Genomic DNA, 16,396 nt, shown 5'->3' on the forward strand with positions numbered 1-16,396 from the left:
ACTGGTAGTTTAGTTTAATGTTCAAACATTTTTTACAACGTTTCTTATTGTATTAAAAATATATAGTTAAAACAATCTCATAACATTATTTAATGCAGTTGTAATTGTCAGTGTAAATTATTTAATTTTACAAACCATATAGGCTAGCGTTATTCTAATTTAATTTATTGATCAAATTTAAGAATATAAAAGGAAAGCTGAAGCATATCCTATATTTAAGATTAATCCTCATAAATATATGGAGATTTAAATACATCAAAGCTGATGAAAATGTTCTTCTGAACATTGATAATTAACTCTGCAGATCGTCCTGATATTGTGAGTCAGAATGTAAACTGGGCAGCAGATGAGACGCACAATTAGCCCACATTAACCCAAAACTAACTTAAGTAAAACGCCACAGCCCATACTGCTTTCTTCTTTTTAATTATTGGAATATAGACATTAAGAGAATACATTTTTATACAAGTACTTTTACTTGTATTTAATACTTCAAGTACATTTAAAATCAAGTACTTTTTTACTTTTACTTAAGTACTGAGATTCAGTACTTCCTCCAGCACTGCTCATATAGTAAATGCATCTTGATTTAAGAATTGTTAGATATTTGGACTTGAAACAAGACAACAATACTAAAGAAAAAGAGCCTTTTTTGCAGTGTATGTCATGAGTTTGTATAATATACTGTAATCTTGGTTGTTTTATGAGTGTGAAGGTCTCATTTATGGTCGTTTACATTGCATTGACCTTTGTTAATTTTGTATGTGAGCTTGTTAATTACTGAAGAGAGCGCGAGTGAGTCCAGTGATGCCGTCACTGCATGCTTACCTTCTTCTGTACGGGCCAGGGTTTAGTAATCGCAGAGATATCACATGCTGTCATCAGCATCGACCTGCAGAAGATCATAACATCATAAAGAAATATATACACACGGCCCATAATGCTGAAGCTCTGAATGGTGGACACTAGGGGTGTAACGGTGCACGTATTCATAGCCGTTTCGGTGCAGGACTTCTGTGTATGAACACGTACCGAATGCAATCTTTAACAGTCGGCTTGTTTTACGCCGGAACACACTTTAATTCCAGTTTCCACATGAACATATTAAGTATTCAGTCCATTTTATAAATAAACGATAAATAAACGCCGTTTTGCTGCTGTTTAACCCTTAAATGCAAACCTCGGGTCGTTAGAGACCCGAGACGTCATTCACTACCCTGCTCCTCATTCATTTTTTAAAGTTAGACATCAACCTTCTTAGTATTCCTCAATCAATCCATTTTAAACAATATAACAAGAAAAAAATAATAGAAATATAATTGAATGCCTGTTTTTTCACTAGTTTTTTGTCAAAATTGTATAGGGTCGCTCTCGACCCGAGGTGTGTAGGATTGTACGTATATTTTTTTTGCACAATGATAAATTAATCTATAATGACGAAATAGGGCGCAATTCACCTTTATTCCACAAGGTGGCAATGTCTGATTCGCAATGATGAAGTAACGTTTCACACATAGTTACCTCTGACAGAAACGAAACTATAATAATTATAATCTTCAAAACTTGAAATGTCTCAGTGATTTTCTGCAGAGAGCAAGAACTGAACACAATTAAAGATAAGTGTCACTGTCACTGATGATGGATGTGCTCAAGAAGCTGTCAGTGATCAAAATATTGATTTTGAAGACGTTGAAAATGAGTTTGGAGAATATGCTGGAGATGGCGAATATGAGGCAGATGCTGAATATACTGGTAAACGAGCTCTGACGAGGACAGATGATGATGATGGTATTAAACATCTGCTCAAACTGAATCCTTCCAAACTCCAAAAAGTAACGAAATAGGTTTTATTTTATTCTTCTGTAAGTGTTACTCTAACATCAGGAGTTTTATATATTATCGCGACAGGTAGAGGTCTATCCATGTTAAATATAGATCCGGGTCGATAACGACCCGAATATGTTAGAATGTTTGGCGAAACAGTCATGCATTTAAGGGTTAATGTGGCGTGACTGATCACGGTATAGGCCAGTGAATGCGATCGTCACAGTCAAAGAATAAACATGAATGAACATCTGAAGGTGTGTTGAGGATACATCACAACTGAAACGCATCATGTGGTGTAATCGCTCAATCAGTGTTTCAAAGGTGGAAAGACGTCAATAAAACTATACACGATCTACACTCACCTAAAGGATTATTAGGAACACCTGTTCAATTTCTCATTAATGCAATTATCTAATCAGCCAATCACATGGCAGTTCTTCAATGCATTTAGGGGTGTGGTCCTGGTCAAGACAATCTCCTGAACTCCAAACTGAATGTCAGAATGGGAAAGAAAGGTGATTTAAGCCGTTTTGAGCGTGGCATGGTTGTTGGTGCCAGACGGGCCGGTCTGAGTATTTCACAATCTGCTCAGTTACTGGGATTTACACACACAACCATTTCTAGGGTTTACAAAGAATGGTGTGAAAAGGGAAGAGCATCCAGTCTGCAGCAGTCCTGTGGGAGAAAATGCCTTGTTGAAGCTCGAGGTCAGAGGAGAATGGGCCGACTGATTCAAGCTGATAGAAGAGCAACTTTGACTGAAATAACCACTCGTTACAACCGAGGTATGCAGCAAAGCATTTGTGAAGCCACAACACACACAACCTTGAGGCGGATGGGCTACACCAGCAGAAGACCCCACCGGGTACCACTCATCTCCACTACAAACAGGAAAAAGAGGCGACAATTTGCACAAGCTCACCAAAATTGGACAGTCTGAGTCTCGATTTCTGTTGAGACATTCAGATGGTAGAGTCAGAATTTGGCGTAAACAGAATGAGAACATGGATCCATCATGCCTTGTTCCCACTGTGCAGGCTGGTGGTGGTGGTGTAATGGTGTGGGGGATGTTTTCTTGGCACACTTTAGGCCCCTTAGTGCCAATTGGGCATCGTTTAAATGCCACGGCCGACCTGAGCATTGTTTCTGACCATGTCCATCCCTTTATGACCACCATGTACCAACCTCTGATGGCTACCTCCAGCAGGATAATGCACCATGTCACAAAGCTCCAATCATTTCAAATTGGTTTCTTGAACATGACAATGAGTTGACTGAACTAAAATGGCCGCCACAGTCCCCAGATCTCAACCCAATAGAGCATCTTTGGGATGTGGTGGAACGGGAGCTTCGTGCCCTGGATGTGCATCCCACAAATCTCCATCAACCGCAAGATGCTCTCCTATCAATATGGGCCGACATTTCTAAAGAATGCTTTCAGCAGCTTGTTGATCAATGCCACGGAGAATTAAGGCAGTTCTGAAGGAGAAAGGGTCAAACACAGTATTAGTGTGTGCTCCTAATAATCCTTTAGCTGAGTGTATTTCAACAACGAATTGGAGTAAACACAATTTTATATTTAGAAGTTAATGCAAAAACTGCCTCATGTGCCGTTTACATGTTTGCACACAATGCGTTATTTGAGTGTCGATTATTATATCTGAACATGAATATCAGCTAAATTTAGGCTAATAGTTTGGGCTCTGTCCTTTAATATTACAGTAATGTGTGAGTTAGTGCTCGCTATAGTTTACAGCATTATCTTTAAATGACTTTTAGTTATAATTGAATCAATTTAAGGTCAGACACAATTTGTTCAGTAAACTAGTTAAATAAAAAAACCTTTTTCTTCCCTGCAGTACCATCCGTTTTGTGTACCGTTACACCCCTAATTCACACTCACCTCAGCAGATCTCGGTGACTCTCGTCCTCCCATACGAACTGACTGTTCTTCGCCAGCTCGAAGAATTCTGCTCTTTTTCTGCAAAGACGTTAGGATTAGCATTATGAGCCAACAACAGGGCAAGGTTTGTGAGAGCAGCTGTACGTGACATCTGGTGCCTACTTCATGTAGAGAGCCAGGTCAGTGGCCAAAATAGCCTTCTCTATCATCTTCAGAGTCGCCTTGTACTCGTCCAGAGAAAGACTGCTCAGAATCTGATTACCCTGAGAAAGAGAGAAAACAACCTTTATCCATCTCATGGGTCTACGGGTGGAAAATAGCAATTTGCTAAAACCCGGTGCAATGCATCTCTCCTTGTTATAAACAAGGCTAATGTTTTTATTGTGCACTGTCCCTGTCTCAAATAAAAGTAATAATAATAATGGAAGATGTGTAGAAACGAGTGCTGTCAATCCATTAACACACGCATTCAACTTCATGGTCATTTCAGACTTTTTAAGAGACGAGCTTAACAAATATTTTCGCCAAAAACTGGCCTTTGACATTTTCTGCTTTTTACCATTCAAGTGTAAAAAAACTATTATGCGGCGCTGTTGCGTTTTCTCAAGCGTCCTTCTGTGTGCATGTTTCTATATTATAAAATAGCCTAGATGAATGTGGTTAAAGTTTAATACTCAAGCTTAGGGATTTAAACACAAAACCCGAACTGTAAGTATGAGCTATAGCAATGCTTTTTCTTAACAAGCAAACACTGAGAATGAAATAATGAACAACATTAAGCCCCTGGACGATGAGCAGAGCACAGAATGAGAGCAATCGATGCCTGTGAGTAAATGCACCCTGAACAGATACAGACTGTCATGGCGTGCAAACTTAGACATTGCTTTTTAAAAAGATGCAGTAGATTTAGGAGTGAATTATTCTTATCAGCAGATAGAAGAGTCACAGGTCATCACAGGAACGATTAATGGGAAGACATGCTTTAAAGTGCACTCACATATGCTTTTGTGTGTTATGTAATGTTGAGGGTCACTGGAGCATTTCTGCAAGTTTATTAACCACCGTGATATACACACACACACACACACACACACACACACACACACACACACACACACACACACACACACACACACACACACACACACACACACACACACACACACACACACACACACACACCCTGTGCAAGCGTGATGTGCGAGGCCCAGGGGTGTAATAATGGGGGACTACTGCTGCTATAGTGACGAACAATTCGTTGTTTATGTGGATATTTAAGATAAAAAATGGTATATTCAGTTTAACAGCATTGGGTTCAAGAAGTTAAACTGTAACTGAACTGCGCAGTGTGCACTGAATGCTACTAAATGTTGATTCAAAAAACTATTGCGAAATGACGCCGTTTTCATTAACCGTGTTATGTGACTAAAACCTATTTTTTTCCCTCTCGTGATGTCATTCCAAAAGGTTTGCCATGTATTTTTTTAATGGAAGGAGACATATAAATAGAAGGGGCGGCAGTGGCTCAGTGGTTCATGTAGATTGTCTACAAACCGAAAGGTTGGTGGTTCGATCCCCGGTTCCACCTGACCAAGTGTCGAGGTGTCCTTGAGCAAGACACCTAACCCCAGCTGCTCCCGACGAGCTGGATGGCGCCTTACATGGCTGACACCGCCGTCGGTGTGTGAATGGGTGAATGTGAGACGAAAATGTAAAGCGCTTTGGATGGCAATAGGGTCTGTTAAAATCGCTATATAAATGCAGTCCATTTACCATTTACATATAGGCGTGCTATTCGATCATTAATTAAAACTACAAGAGCTAAATTGTTTGAATTTGCATGGTGGTAGGCCAACAAAGCCTTTTTTTTCCTTCTTTTTTTTTTACCATTTCATTATTTTGGCTTGGAATTTTGATTGTTGGAAATATGAACTGATTTAGAAATGCTTTTGAAATTAAAAACGTCGCGTTTAATAAACAAAATACATTTTTGAAATGAAGACGTTTGGAGTGCAAAATGATCCGTTCCCTGAATCAACGGCCTTTGTTAGTATTGTGAGTGTACACACATAAAAGTAGACACTTTATAATTGTGTCTTCTTATCTGTATATGGCTAAAAATGACGGAGTATTGTAAGTTATATTCGCTGCCATAAAGGAAAAAGTCCATCAGAAGCCGCCGGCACCTACGTCGGCCGGTTAGAGAAACCGTAGCCTATTTAGTCAGGCTATGTTTAAATACTATTATAATATTTTATATAATTATTTTTATTTCATATGCTGATTATGAAAAGTGAGCAGCATAAGTATATACATAAGATGTGCATATGTCTAGAGACATGGAGTGGGGTCAGGCATGATTTTGACCACTTTATTGAGTATTGTTGAAAGTCTTTCTTTAATAAAGTGAATTTCGTTTCGCTTTTAGGTGAGCGTGGAATTCTAGTGCAGCCTATTTACTTGAACTTCTTAGGTAGTCTCATATCTATGGTTTCAGAGCCATATTATGCATATATATATATATGGGTCTGTCCATAAACTACTCACTGGACTGTTGAGGATCATGAGACATTGGTCAAAATGGTGATGCTCCATTGTGGAGTGGCAGTACAGCTGGGCCAGTGGATGGTCACTCCTGGGAAAACAGTGAGATATTCCGGATCATTCGCATTTTTACACCATCACAAACCGCCACACTAAACTAAAGCACTAACCTTTTAATGTAGGAGTTGTTGACACCTCTGTGATCCAAATCATGGCTCAATGTTGCGATCATTAAAGCTAAAATCTCCAAATCACTCAGATTATTCTGTCAATGAAAACAGTCTTATTATAATATTATAACAAAGTTACTAAACTAAATCTTCAGCCAAATAAAACAATATTACGAGTCAGTACTGTAAAATACAGCCATGCTTTCTAAAAACAAATGCAGTCACACTGTGTGTAAATCACAATAACTTTAGGAACTTCTCCGGAAAACAAGCGAACTATATCCAAATATGGCTGCAAGCAAAATCATCTGTAAAATATAGCATTTCATTTCATATACTTTATTGTAATTAGTGGCAATTTAATATTTTTGTTCATAGCGCCACCAACAGGCGCAATCCCACCACTTTTTTTAAGTGTTCTCAGAGTGCGCCCATAAATAAGCGTGCCAAATTTGGTGAAAATATCTCCTTGTGTTCAGGAATTATAGACATGTATATGTATAAGTACATCAAAAAATTACCCATGCACGACTTTGATTGCATTCACTTACTATCAAAATTTTGGCGTTTGGGCGTTAATATTTAGCCAACGACTTATATTTCCAAATTTCCCACTGTGGTTTCGCTTCGATCAGACTAATGGTTTTCGAAGATATTTGCGAAGATTGTTTTAATGCCAACTCAAAACGTTGCACAAGCCATAAGGCGAAACCTAGCATGTTTCGATATCGCTGGACTCGGCAAGAATTCAGGAATCCCAAAGAAAATAAGTCAACCACATCAAAAGTTATGAGCATGGGAAAATTTGATTTCACCACTAGGTGGCACTCTCTCAAAACTTCTCAGGCTCCTTCAGGGCATCGTGCCGATGACCCATACTGGGCTTCGTAATTATACACTAATGCGTTAAGAAAACACAGCATTTCGCTACAAAATGGCTGACGCACAAAATGGCCGATGTGGTAAAATTGAATATCCTTCAACTCAGCATGCTGACCTGAATCAAACAAGACCAGTTTTTTGGCCAAACGGTTCGTAAGTTATAAGCAAAAATTTTGGTATCTCCGAATCAGTAGGTGGTGCTGTGTCGAAACGCAGGATGTAGCCTTAGGTCATTCTTGTGATAAATTGGAACGCGTTTGGTCAGACTTTGATCAATTGATAACTTTTTATCAATGTATAATCTAAAGATGATCTGATTTTCATAAAAATTGGAGCAACCGTCTAGGAGTAGTTCTAAAAAGGTTTTTTTTTTTTGGCGGGAAAACTGTAATGATGGAAAATATGTCATAGGGTGCAATCGAATTAAATTGAGCCAAGGAATAAGAGGACATTTTGTTTCTAGTCTTTACGGTTCAAACGTTTTTAGCATTAATGTAAGTGAAACTTTGGACAGTAGGTGGCGCTAGAGGGATTGAGTTAGAGACTGCAAATTGGCTGTGGTGAATGTTTGGACTGTCCTCTATATGTGTGCCAAATTTCAGGACTTTTCTACAAGCGGTGCTATGTGGAAGAAGAATGCCAACGATTAGAATCGGTGCCAATTATGCTTGGGCCCTAATTAGAAATTAGCTGGCATGTCAAAGTAAGGCTTAATAGTGTTCGATTCGTAAATAACAAATCATTCCCAATAACTGCAAGTCATTGTAAGAAGCTGACGCAACATTCATAAACGTTCCCATTCAAAGAAAGCATGCATTTTCTTTCAGTCCATGCAAATGATTAACTACGACTGTAAACAACAGAAGACGTTTATAGTGGAACGCACAATAAAGTTTCATTTGTGCTTAACTGGTTTCTCTATTAAAGGAAACCAGACATTTTCAAGAGAGCAAGAGCTACAACTGTAGGTCAGCGAGTTTATTAGTTAGTGTGTTAACTGATGTGTGTTAAGCTAGATTTGTTATCAGGGCCACTGACCTGAACACGGCCAGACTTCAGCACGGCAAACATACACTGCGAAGTGTTGAAGGCGTGGCGCCAATTATGGTAGACCACATTCTTCCTGTAGTTCTTCTTTACGCTCAGGATCCACTGGCACAAACTCTGGAACAGGCACAGGTTAATAACAAATAGATACTACAAAAAGGCTTGAGTATGTGGAAATCTGTGGAAAGATATGATGAGTGAAAATGGGTTTAACAAGAAGGTTCCTGAGGACAAATCAGGGAATAGTGATTAAAATGGATGTTATGTTTGAGAAAGAAATAAAGGAGAGGTGATCTAATTAAGGGACATGTAGGATGTAAACTGAAGAGTGTTTTAGTTTTATTTCAGACCGCTATTGTGCATCTGACCATTTTATTTTTCATTTTTTAAATTATCTTTACACTGCAAAAATGCTCTTCTTACTCAGTATTTTTGTCTTGTTTCGTCCAAACATCTAAAAATTCTTAAAACAAGAAGTATTTACTAGACAAGCAGAAGTAATTGTCTTGTTTTGGGAAAAATAACTCCAAATGAAGAGAGTTTTTGCTTAAAATAAGATAAATAATCTGCCAATGGGGTGAGAAAAATAATCTTGTTTTCTGGTTGAATTAAGATTATTTTTCTCACCCCATTGGCAGATTATTTATCTTATTTTAAGCAAAAACTCTCTTCATTTTGAGTTATTTTTCCCAAAACAAGACAATCATTTGTACTTGTCTAGTAAATGTTTCTTAATTAGATATTTTGACTAGAAACAAGACAAAAATACTAAGTAAAGCATGTTTTGCAGTGTACAGCTGTTTTAATTATCATTGATTTTTATTTTTAATCCTTTCTACTTGGTATTCTTATTTCTCATGCATATGTTATCACTATTTTAATAATTTCCATGTAAAGCACTTTGAAATTGCCATTGGGTATGAAATATGCTATAGAAATAACCTTGCATTGCCTTGCCTTACTTTGATAGCTTTAAAGATTAGACTGAAAGATGCGTGCCAAAAGCGAAAACCCTCCCAAATGTGATTTGTTCATTGGCCTGTGATTGATCTGTCCTGTGGCGGACCTTCCTTCTCTCAGTCAGGGGTAAGTCACAGCCATTAAACCAATAAAATAGGCAGACTTCAAGTCGTGCCAGAAAGATACCTCGCCTAACACTGAAGGCCATAAAAGGAGCTTGTTGAAGCCGGTTAACGCAGCAAAGCCTGATGTTGTGCTTTACTAGATCTGAAAATTATGCTTCAAACTGCACGCTGCATTTTCTTCTTCATTAAAGGGCTTTCAGCCTTTATAGTTGGGAGAACACATGTTTTTGCTCAACTATTAGGAGAAAATATAATCTCTTCAGGTTATATATTGATCAACAAACACACAAAGCTTTTTTTGTGCACTGTGAATAATATATATTTTGTTAAAAGACTCTTATACACTGTAAAAAAAAAAGTTACCTGGTTGCCTTAAAATTTTGAGTTCATTGAAATTAAAAATGTGAGTTAATGCAATGACTTGTTTTGAGAATCGACAACCTTTATTAAAATATTATTACAAGATTTTATTGGGTAATTGTGTGTTTAATTTGTGATGACACAGCCAAATTGTGCTATTTTCATGATTTATCACATTTTTATGTGGTTCAGATACAATACTATTTTGAGTTTCTATTTATTAAACCGATTTCCTTCATTGTATCAACTCACATTTTTAATTTCAATAATCTCAAAATTTTAAGGAAACCAGGTTACTTACTTTTTTAAGTTAAAGGTGGGGTAAGTGCTATCTGGTAACCGTTGTTGGTATTTCAAATCACCCAAACAAACACGCCCCTTCGCCCAAAAGGGTCTATAGTAGACACGCCCCTTACCTGCTGATTGGCTATTGATTGATTCACTGACTCATAACCGTTTGAATCTTTATTTGAGGATTGAACACAAACGCGGAAGAGAAGCCAATGCTGAATAAAGTCGTAGTTTTTGTTATTTTTGGACCCAAATGTATTTTGGATGCTTCAAGAGACTCTAATTAACCCACTGATGTCTCATATGGACTACTGTGATGATGTTTTTATTCCCTTTCTGGACATGGACAGTATAGTGTGCATACACTTGCATACGCTCTCGGACTAAATATAAAATATCTTAAACTGTGTGTGAAGATGAACGGAGGTCTTACGGGTGTGGAGCGACATTAGGGAGAGGAGTTAATGACAGACATTTCATTTAGGGGTGAACTAACCCTTTAAAGGAATGGAGTCTAATGGGTACCTTGTATTTCATCTGGAAGTTCTGCACAAGCTTGAGGTCCACAAACATGCGGATGGTTGCTTGTGTCGTCTCAGCGTCCGTCAGGTCGAAATCACTGAAGCCGAAGTCCAGCAGTCGGAGAGATTGAGCCGAGGGGACCGTAGCTGCCTGTGGAATCAGGACATTATTACACACACGCACGCACACGCACACACACACACACACACACACACACACACACACACACACACACACACACACACACACACACACACACACGCACACACACTGCCCCTAAACCTACCCATCACAGGAAACATTCTGCATTTTTACTTTCTCATAAAAACTCCTCCTGTGTGATTTATAAGCCTTTTGTAAAGTGGGGCCATGGGTAATGTCCTCATATTTCACCCTCTCCTGTAATACCTGTGTCATACCCATGGCATTATACACATTTGTGTCCTCATATGTCACAAAAACATGCCCACACACACACACACACACACACACACACACACACACACACGAACAATCACACTAACTCACTCAACTCAACAGACAAGGGAAGAGATCACTGTCTGACAGGCATAAATAATCAATGAGCTGCCATCAGCACAGTGCTCAGAAAAACCGTGCATGGCATAATGCAGAGCCCATTAATGTTTCTATGCAAACAGAAAGAAGAATCGCCTGCAGAGATAACATAACTTTCATTTGGCTTCATAACATTATGATCACTGCAAAAAACGCTCTTCTTCCTCAGTCATGTTGTCTTGTCTCCAGTCTAAATATCTAACAATTCTTAAATCAAGATGCATTTACTAGATCAGTAAAACCACATGAGATATTTTTTCTTGTTTTTAAAAAAAAATAAAATCAAAATGAAGGTTTCTTGTTTCCGTCCCAAACAGAAATAAGATTATTTTTCTCACCCCATTGGCAGATCATTTCACCTGTTTTAAGCAAAAACTCACTTCAGTTAGATATTTTTTCCACAGAAAACAAGCATAAATATCTTATGTCATTTCACTGATCTAGTAAATGCATCTTGATTTAAGAATATTTCCATATTTGGACTGGAGACAAGAAAAAAAAAACTAAATAAGAAGCACATTTTTGCAGTGCAGCTACAATTCAGGTATTAATATCCGCAGGCTATCTGCAGGTCTCAGAACTGCCACTTTAGTACTTTTTAATAGTATTTTAAAGGTACAGTGTGTACATTTTAGCTCAATGCCTGCATTTCTCATTACAGCAGAGGCTTTTATTGCACATTTAGTGTCTTTCTTTTTCATTATGAGAGTACGCGGGCTTCTTTTAATCGATTGCATTTGTCTATCGGTCGGGGCGAAGTTCGTTTCTGGCAACTTTTCAAGCATTAAAGCTTTTCCCACAAACGCACGTTAACCACATATACACATGTTTTTGTAAGCTCACTGTTTATTGCACAAATGCATACATATCCTGTGACAGCTATAATTTAATGCACAAATTAATGCACAGCCGTTCGCATTTGTACTATGCCGAGAAATAAATATATATGAACATCTTTAAAAACTTTTGAGGCGGCCGAAACGAGGCGTCAATAATTCCAGTCTCACTCACTAAATAAGGGTTAAATCCTATTCCATCATACTCAAAATGAAGCATATCGTGAAGTGTTTTTGCATGCCTTATGAATTACGCAAACACTGCTAAATCTGCATGCTGAGCTTTGCTTCATAAGAGCCATTGGTGTAATTAACAAACAAATGACTCTCGATTGAAGCAGAAACTCTGCCTCTGTCTTCACTCCCTGATTACTCTCACACGCCTCATCAGAGCAGGTCTCCCTATGGGAGCGGAGTATCCCAGAAACCTTTGCTTCTGGGAAAATCCCAGAGGAATCTGAAGCTATAGGACATTCCTGTTTTCTTTACAAACACTGTAAAATAAGACGATTATAGCAAAGCGTTATAGCAAATTCATCATGGATATTAATTCAAACATCGTTTTACTGAGCCATCCTTCCCCAAAGCATCTCCAACAGTTTGCTCTCGGTTCTCGGCCGTGATATGGACAGGTTTCACATCATATCTCTGACTATTGTGGTGTAAAGATTGGCTCTGAACATGACTTATACATCCAGTGGTTTGTTTCCAGACAGGTAAAGTAATGCTTGAATGGCATATTCAAAAATAATGAAAGCACATTTAAAATATAATAATAATATGAAAAACTGTAATTTACCGCCGTTACCTGGAGCGCCCGCGTCTCTTCCTCTGCGGCCGAGGCGTGATAAGAGAGGACCTGCAGAACACACACAGATGTTTATGAGTTATTACTGGGCACAGAATATGGTCAGAATACTGTTTTACAAGCGGGATGTGGCGATTGGTCGGTGTGGTATTAGACCCACACCACCACACCTGTCCCTAACTCTACCCTTAAACTGACCCACACCACCACACCTGTCCCTAACTCTACCCTTAAACTGACCCACACCACCACACCTGTCCCTAACTCTACCCTTAAACTGACCCTCACCACCACACCTGTCCCTAACTCCACCCTTAAACTGACCCACACCACCACACCTGTCCCTAACTCTACCCTTAAACTGACCCACACCACCACACCTGTCCCTAACTCTACCCTTAAACTGACCCTCACCACCACACCTGACCCTAACTCTACCCTTAAACTGACCCACACCACCACACCTGTCCCTAACTCTACCCTTAAACTGACCCTCACCACCACACCTGACCCTAACTCTACCCTTAAACTGACCCACACCACCACACCTGTCCCTAACTCTACCCTTAAACTGACCCACACCACCACACCTGTCCCTAACTCTACCCTTAAACTGACCCACACCACCACACCTGTCCCTAACTCTACCCTTAAACTGACCCACACCACCACACCTGACCCTAACTCTACCCTTAAACTGACCCACACCACCACACCTGTCCCTAACTCTACCCTTAAACTGACCCACACCACTAACCCTAACCTAACCCACCTAACCATAACCCTAACCTAACCCACCTAACCCTAACCCTAACCCTAACCCACCACCACACCTGTCCCTAACTCTACCCTTAAACTGACCCACACCACCACACCTGTCCCTAACTCTACCCTTAAACTGACCACACCACCACACCTGTCCCTAACTCTACCCTTAAACTGACCCACACCACCACACCTGTCCCTAACTCTACCCTTAAACTGACCCACACCACTAACCCTAACCTAACCCACCTAACCCTAACCCTAACCTAACCCACCTAACCCTAACCCTAACCCTAACCCACCACCACACCTGATCCTAACTCTACCCTTAAACTGACCCTCACCACCACACCTGTCCCTAACTCTACCCTTAAACTGACCCACACCACCACACCTGTCCCTAACTCTACCCTTAAACTGACCCTCACCACCACACCTGTCCCTAACTCTACCCTTAAACTGACCCACACCACCACAACTGACCCTAACTCTACCCTTAAACTGACCCACACCACCACACCTGACCCTAACTCTACCCTTAAACTGACCCTCACCACCACACCTGTCCCTAACTCTACCCTTAAACTGACCCACACCACCACACCTGACCCTAACTCTACCCTTAAACTGACCCACACCACCACACCTGTCCCTAACTCTACCCTTAAACTGACCCACACCACCACACCTGTCCCTAACTCTACCCTTAAACTGACCCTCACCACCACACCTGACCCTAACTTTACCCTTAAACTGACCCTCACCACCACACCTGACCCTAACTCTACCCTTAAACTGACCCTCACCACCACACCTGTCCCTAACTCTACCCTTAAACTGACCCACACCACCACACCTGTCCCTAACTCTACCCTTAAACTGACCCACACCACCACACCTATCCCTAACTCTACCCTTAAACTGACCCACACCACCACACCTGTCCCTAACTCTACCCTTAAACTGACCCTCACCACCACACCTGTCCCTAACTCTACCCTTAAACTGACCCACACCACCACACCTGACCCTAACGCTACCCTTAAACTGACCCACACCACCACACCTGACCCTAACTCTACGCTTAAACTGACCCACACCACCACACCTGTCCCTAACTCTACCCTTAAACTGACCCTCACCACCACACCTGTCCCTAACTCTACCCTTAAACTGACCCTCACCACCACACCTGTCCCTAACTCTACCCTTAAACTGACCCACACCACAACACCTGACCCTAACTCTACCCTTAAACTGACCCACACCACCACACCTGACCCTAACTCTACCCTTAAACTGACCCACTCCACCACACCTGTCCCTAACTCTACCCTTAAACTGACCCACACCACCACACCTGTCCCTAACTCTACCCTTAAACTGACCCACACCACCACACCTGACCCTAACTCTACCCTTAAACTGACCCACACCACCACACCTGACCCTAACTCTACCCTTAAACTGACCCACACCACAACACCTGTCCCTAACTCTACCCTTAAACTGACCCTCACCACCACACCTGTCCCTAACTCTACCCTTAAACTGACCCACACCACCACACCTGACCCTAACTCTACCCTTAAACTGACCCACACCACCACACCTGACCCTAACTCTACCCTTAAACTGACCCTCACCACCACACCTGACCCTAACTCTACCCTTAAACTGACCCACACCACCACACCTGACCCTAACTCTACCCTTAAACTGACCCACACCACCACACCTGTCCCTAACTCTACCCTTAAACTGACCCTCACCACCACACCTGACCCTAACTCTACCCTTAAACTGACCCACACCACCACACCTGACCCTAACTCTACCCTTAAACTGACCCTCACCACCACACCTGTCCCTAACTCTACCCTTAAACTGACCCACACCACCACACCTGACCCTAACTCTACCCTTAAACTGACCCACACCACCACACCTGACCCTAACTCTACCCTTAAACTGACCCTCACCACCACACCTGACCCTAACTCTACCCTTAAACTGACCCACACCACCACACCTGACCCTAACTCTACCCTTAAACTGACCCACACCACCACACCTGTCCCTAACTCTACCCTTAAACTGACCCACACCACCACACCTGACCCTAACTCTACCCTTAAACTGACCCACACCACCACACCTGACCCTAACTCTACCCTTAAACTGACCCACACCACCACACCTGACCCTAACTCTACCCTTAAACTGACCCACACCACCACACCTGTCCCTAACTCTACCCTTAAACTGACCCTCACCACCACACCTGACCCTAACTCTACATTTAAACTGACCCTCACCACCACACCTGTCCCTAACTCTACCCTTAAACTGACCCACACCACCACACCTGTCCCTAACTCTACCCTTAAACTGACCCACACCACCACACCTGTCCCTAACTCTACCCTTAAACTGACCCACACCACCACACCTGACCCTAACTCTACCCTTAAACTGACCCTCACCACCACACCTGTCCCTAACTCTACCCTTAAACTGACCCTCACCACCACACCTGTCCCTAACTCTACCCTTAAACTGACCCACACCACCACACCTGTCCCTAACTCTACCCTTAAACTGACCCACACCACCACAACTGACCCTAACTCTACCCTTAAACTGACCCACACCACCACACCTGACCCTAACTCTACCCTTAAACTGACCCACACCACCACACCTGTCCCTAACTCTACCCTTAAACTGACCCACACCACCACACCTGACCCTAACTCTACCCTTAAACTGACCCTCAC

General features: G+C 41.1%; 1 protein-coding gene across 4 annotated transcripts in view; it reads right to left on the minus strand.

Annotated features, from left to right (window-relative positions):
- Nucleotides 1–16,396, minus strand: part of pde5ab (phosphodiesterase 5A, cGMP-specific, b) — a 74,208-nt gene that overhangs the window by 8,818 nt on the left and 48,994 nt on the right. For 3 of the 4 annotated variants that reach the window (XM_067451150.1, XM_067450986.1, XM_067451237.1), the window contains exons 11-18: nt 12,843–12,902; nt 10,635–10,781; nt 8,365–8,490; nt 6,445–6,539; nt 6,278–6,365; nt 3,893–3,993; nt 3,731–3,808; nt 829–892 (exon numbers count right to left, since the gene is read on the minus strand). In XM_067451150.1, coding sequence (XP_067307251.1) covers nt 829–892; nt 3,731–3,808; nt 3,893–3,993; nt 6,278–6,365; nt 6,445–6,539; nt 8,365–8,490; nt 10,635–10,781; nt 12,843–12,902 — 759 coding nt within the window. The remainder of the gene's footprint in view (nt 1–828; nt 893–3,730; nt 3,809–3,892; nt 3,994–6,277; nt 6,366–6,444; nt 6,540–8,364; nt 8,491–10,634; nt 10,782–12,842; nt 12,903–16,396) is intronic. The other variant, XM_067451069.1, reaches the window with a different exon arrangement.

This window comes from Pseudorasbora parva, chromosome 1 (genome assembly GCF_024679245.1).
Source record: "Pseudorasbora parva isolate DD20220531a chromosome 1, ASM2467924v1, whole genome shotgun sequence".
Lineage (NCBI taxonomy): Eukaryota > Metazoa > Chordata > Actinopteri > Cypriniformes > Gobionidae > Pseudorasbora > Pseudorasbora parva.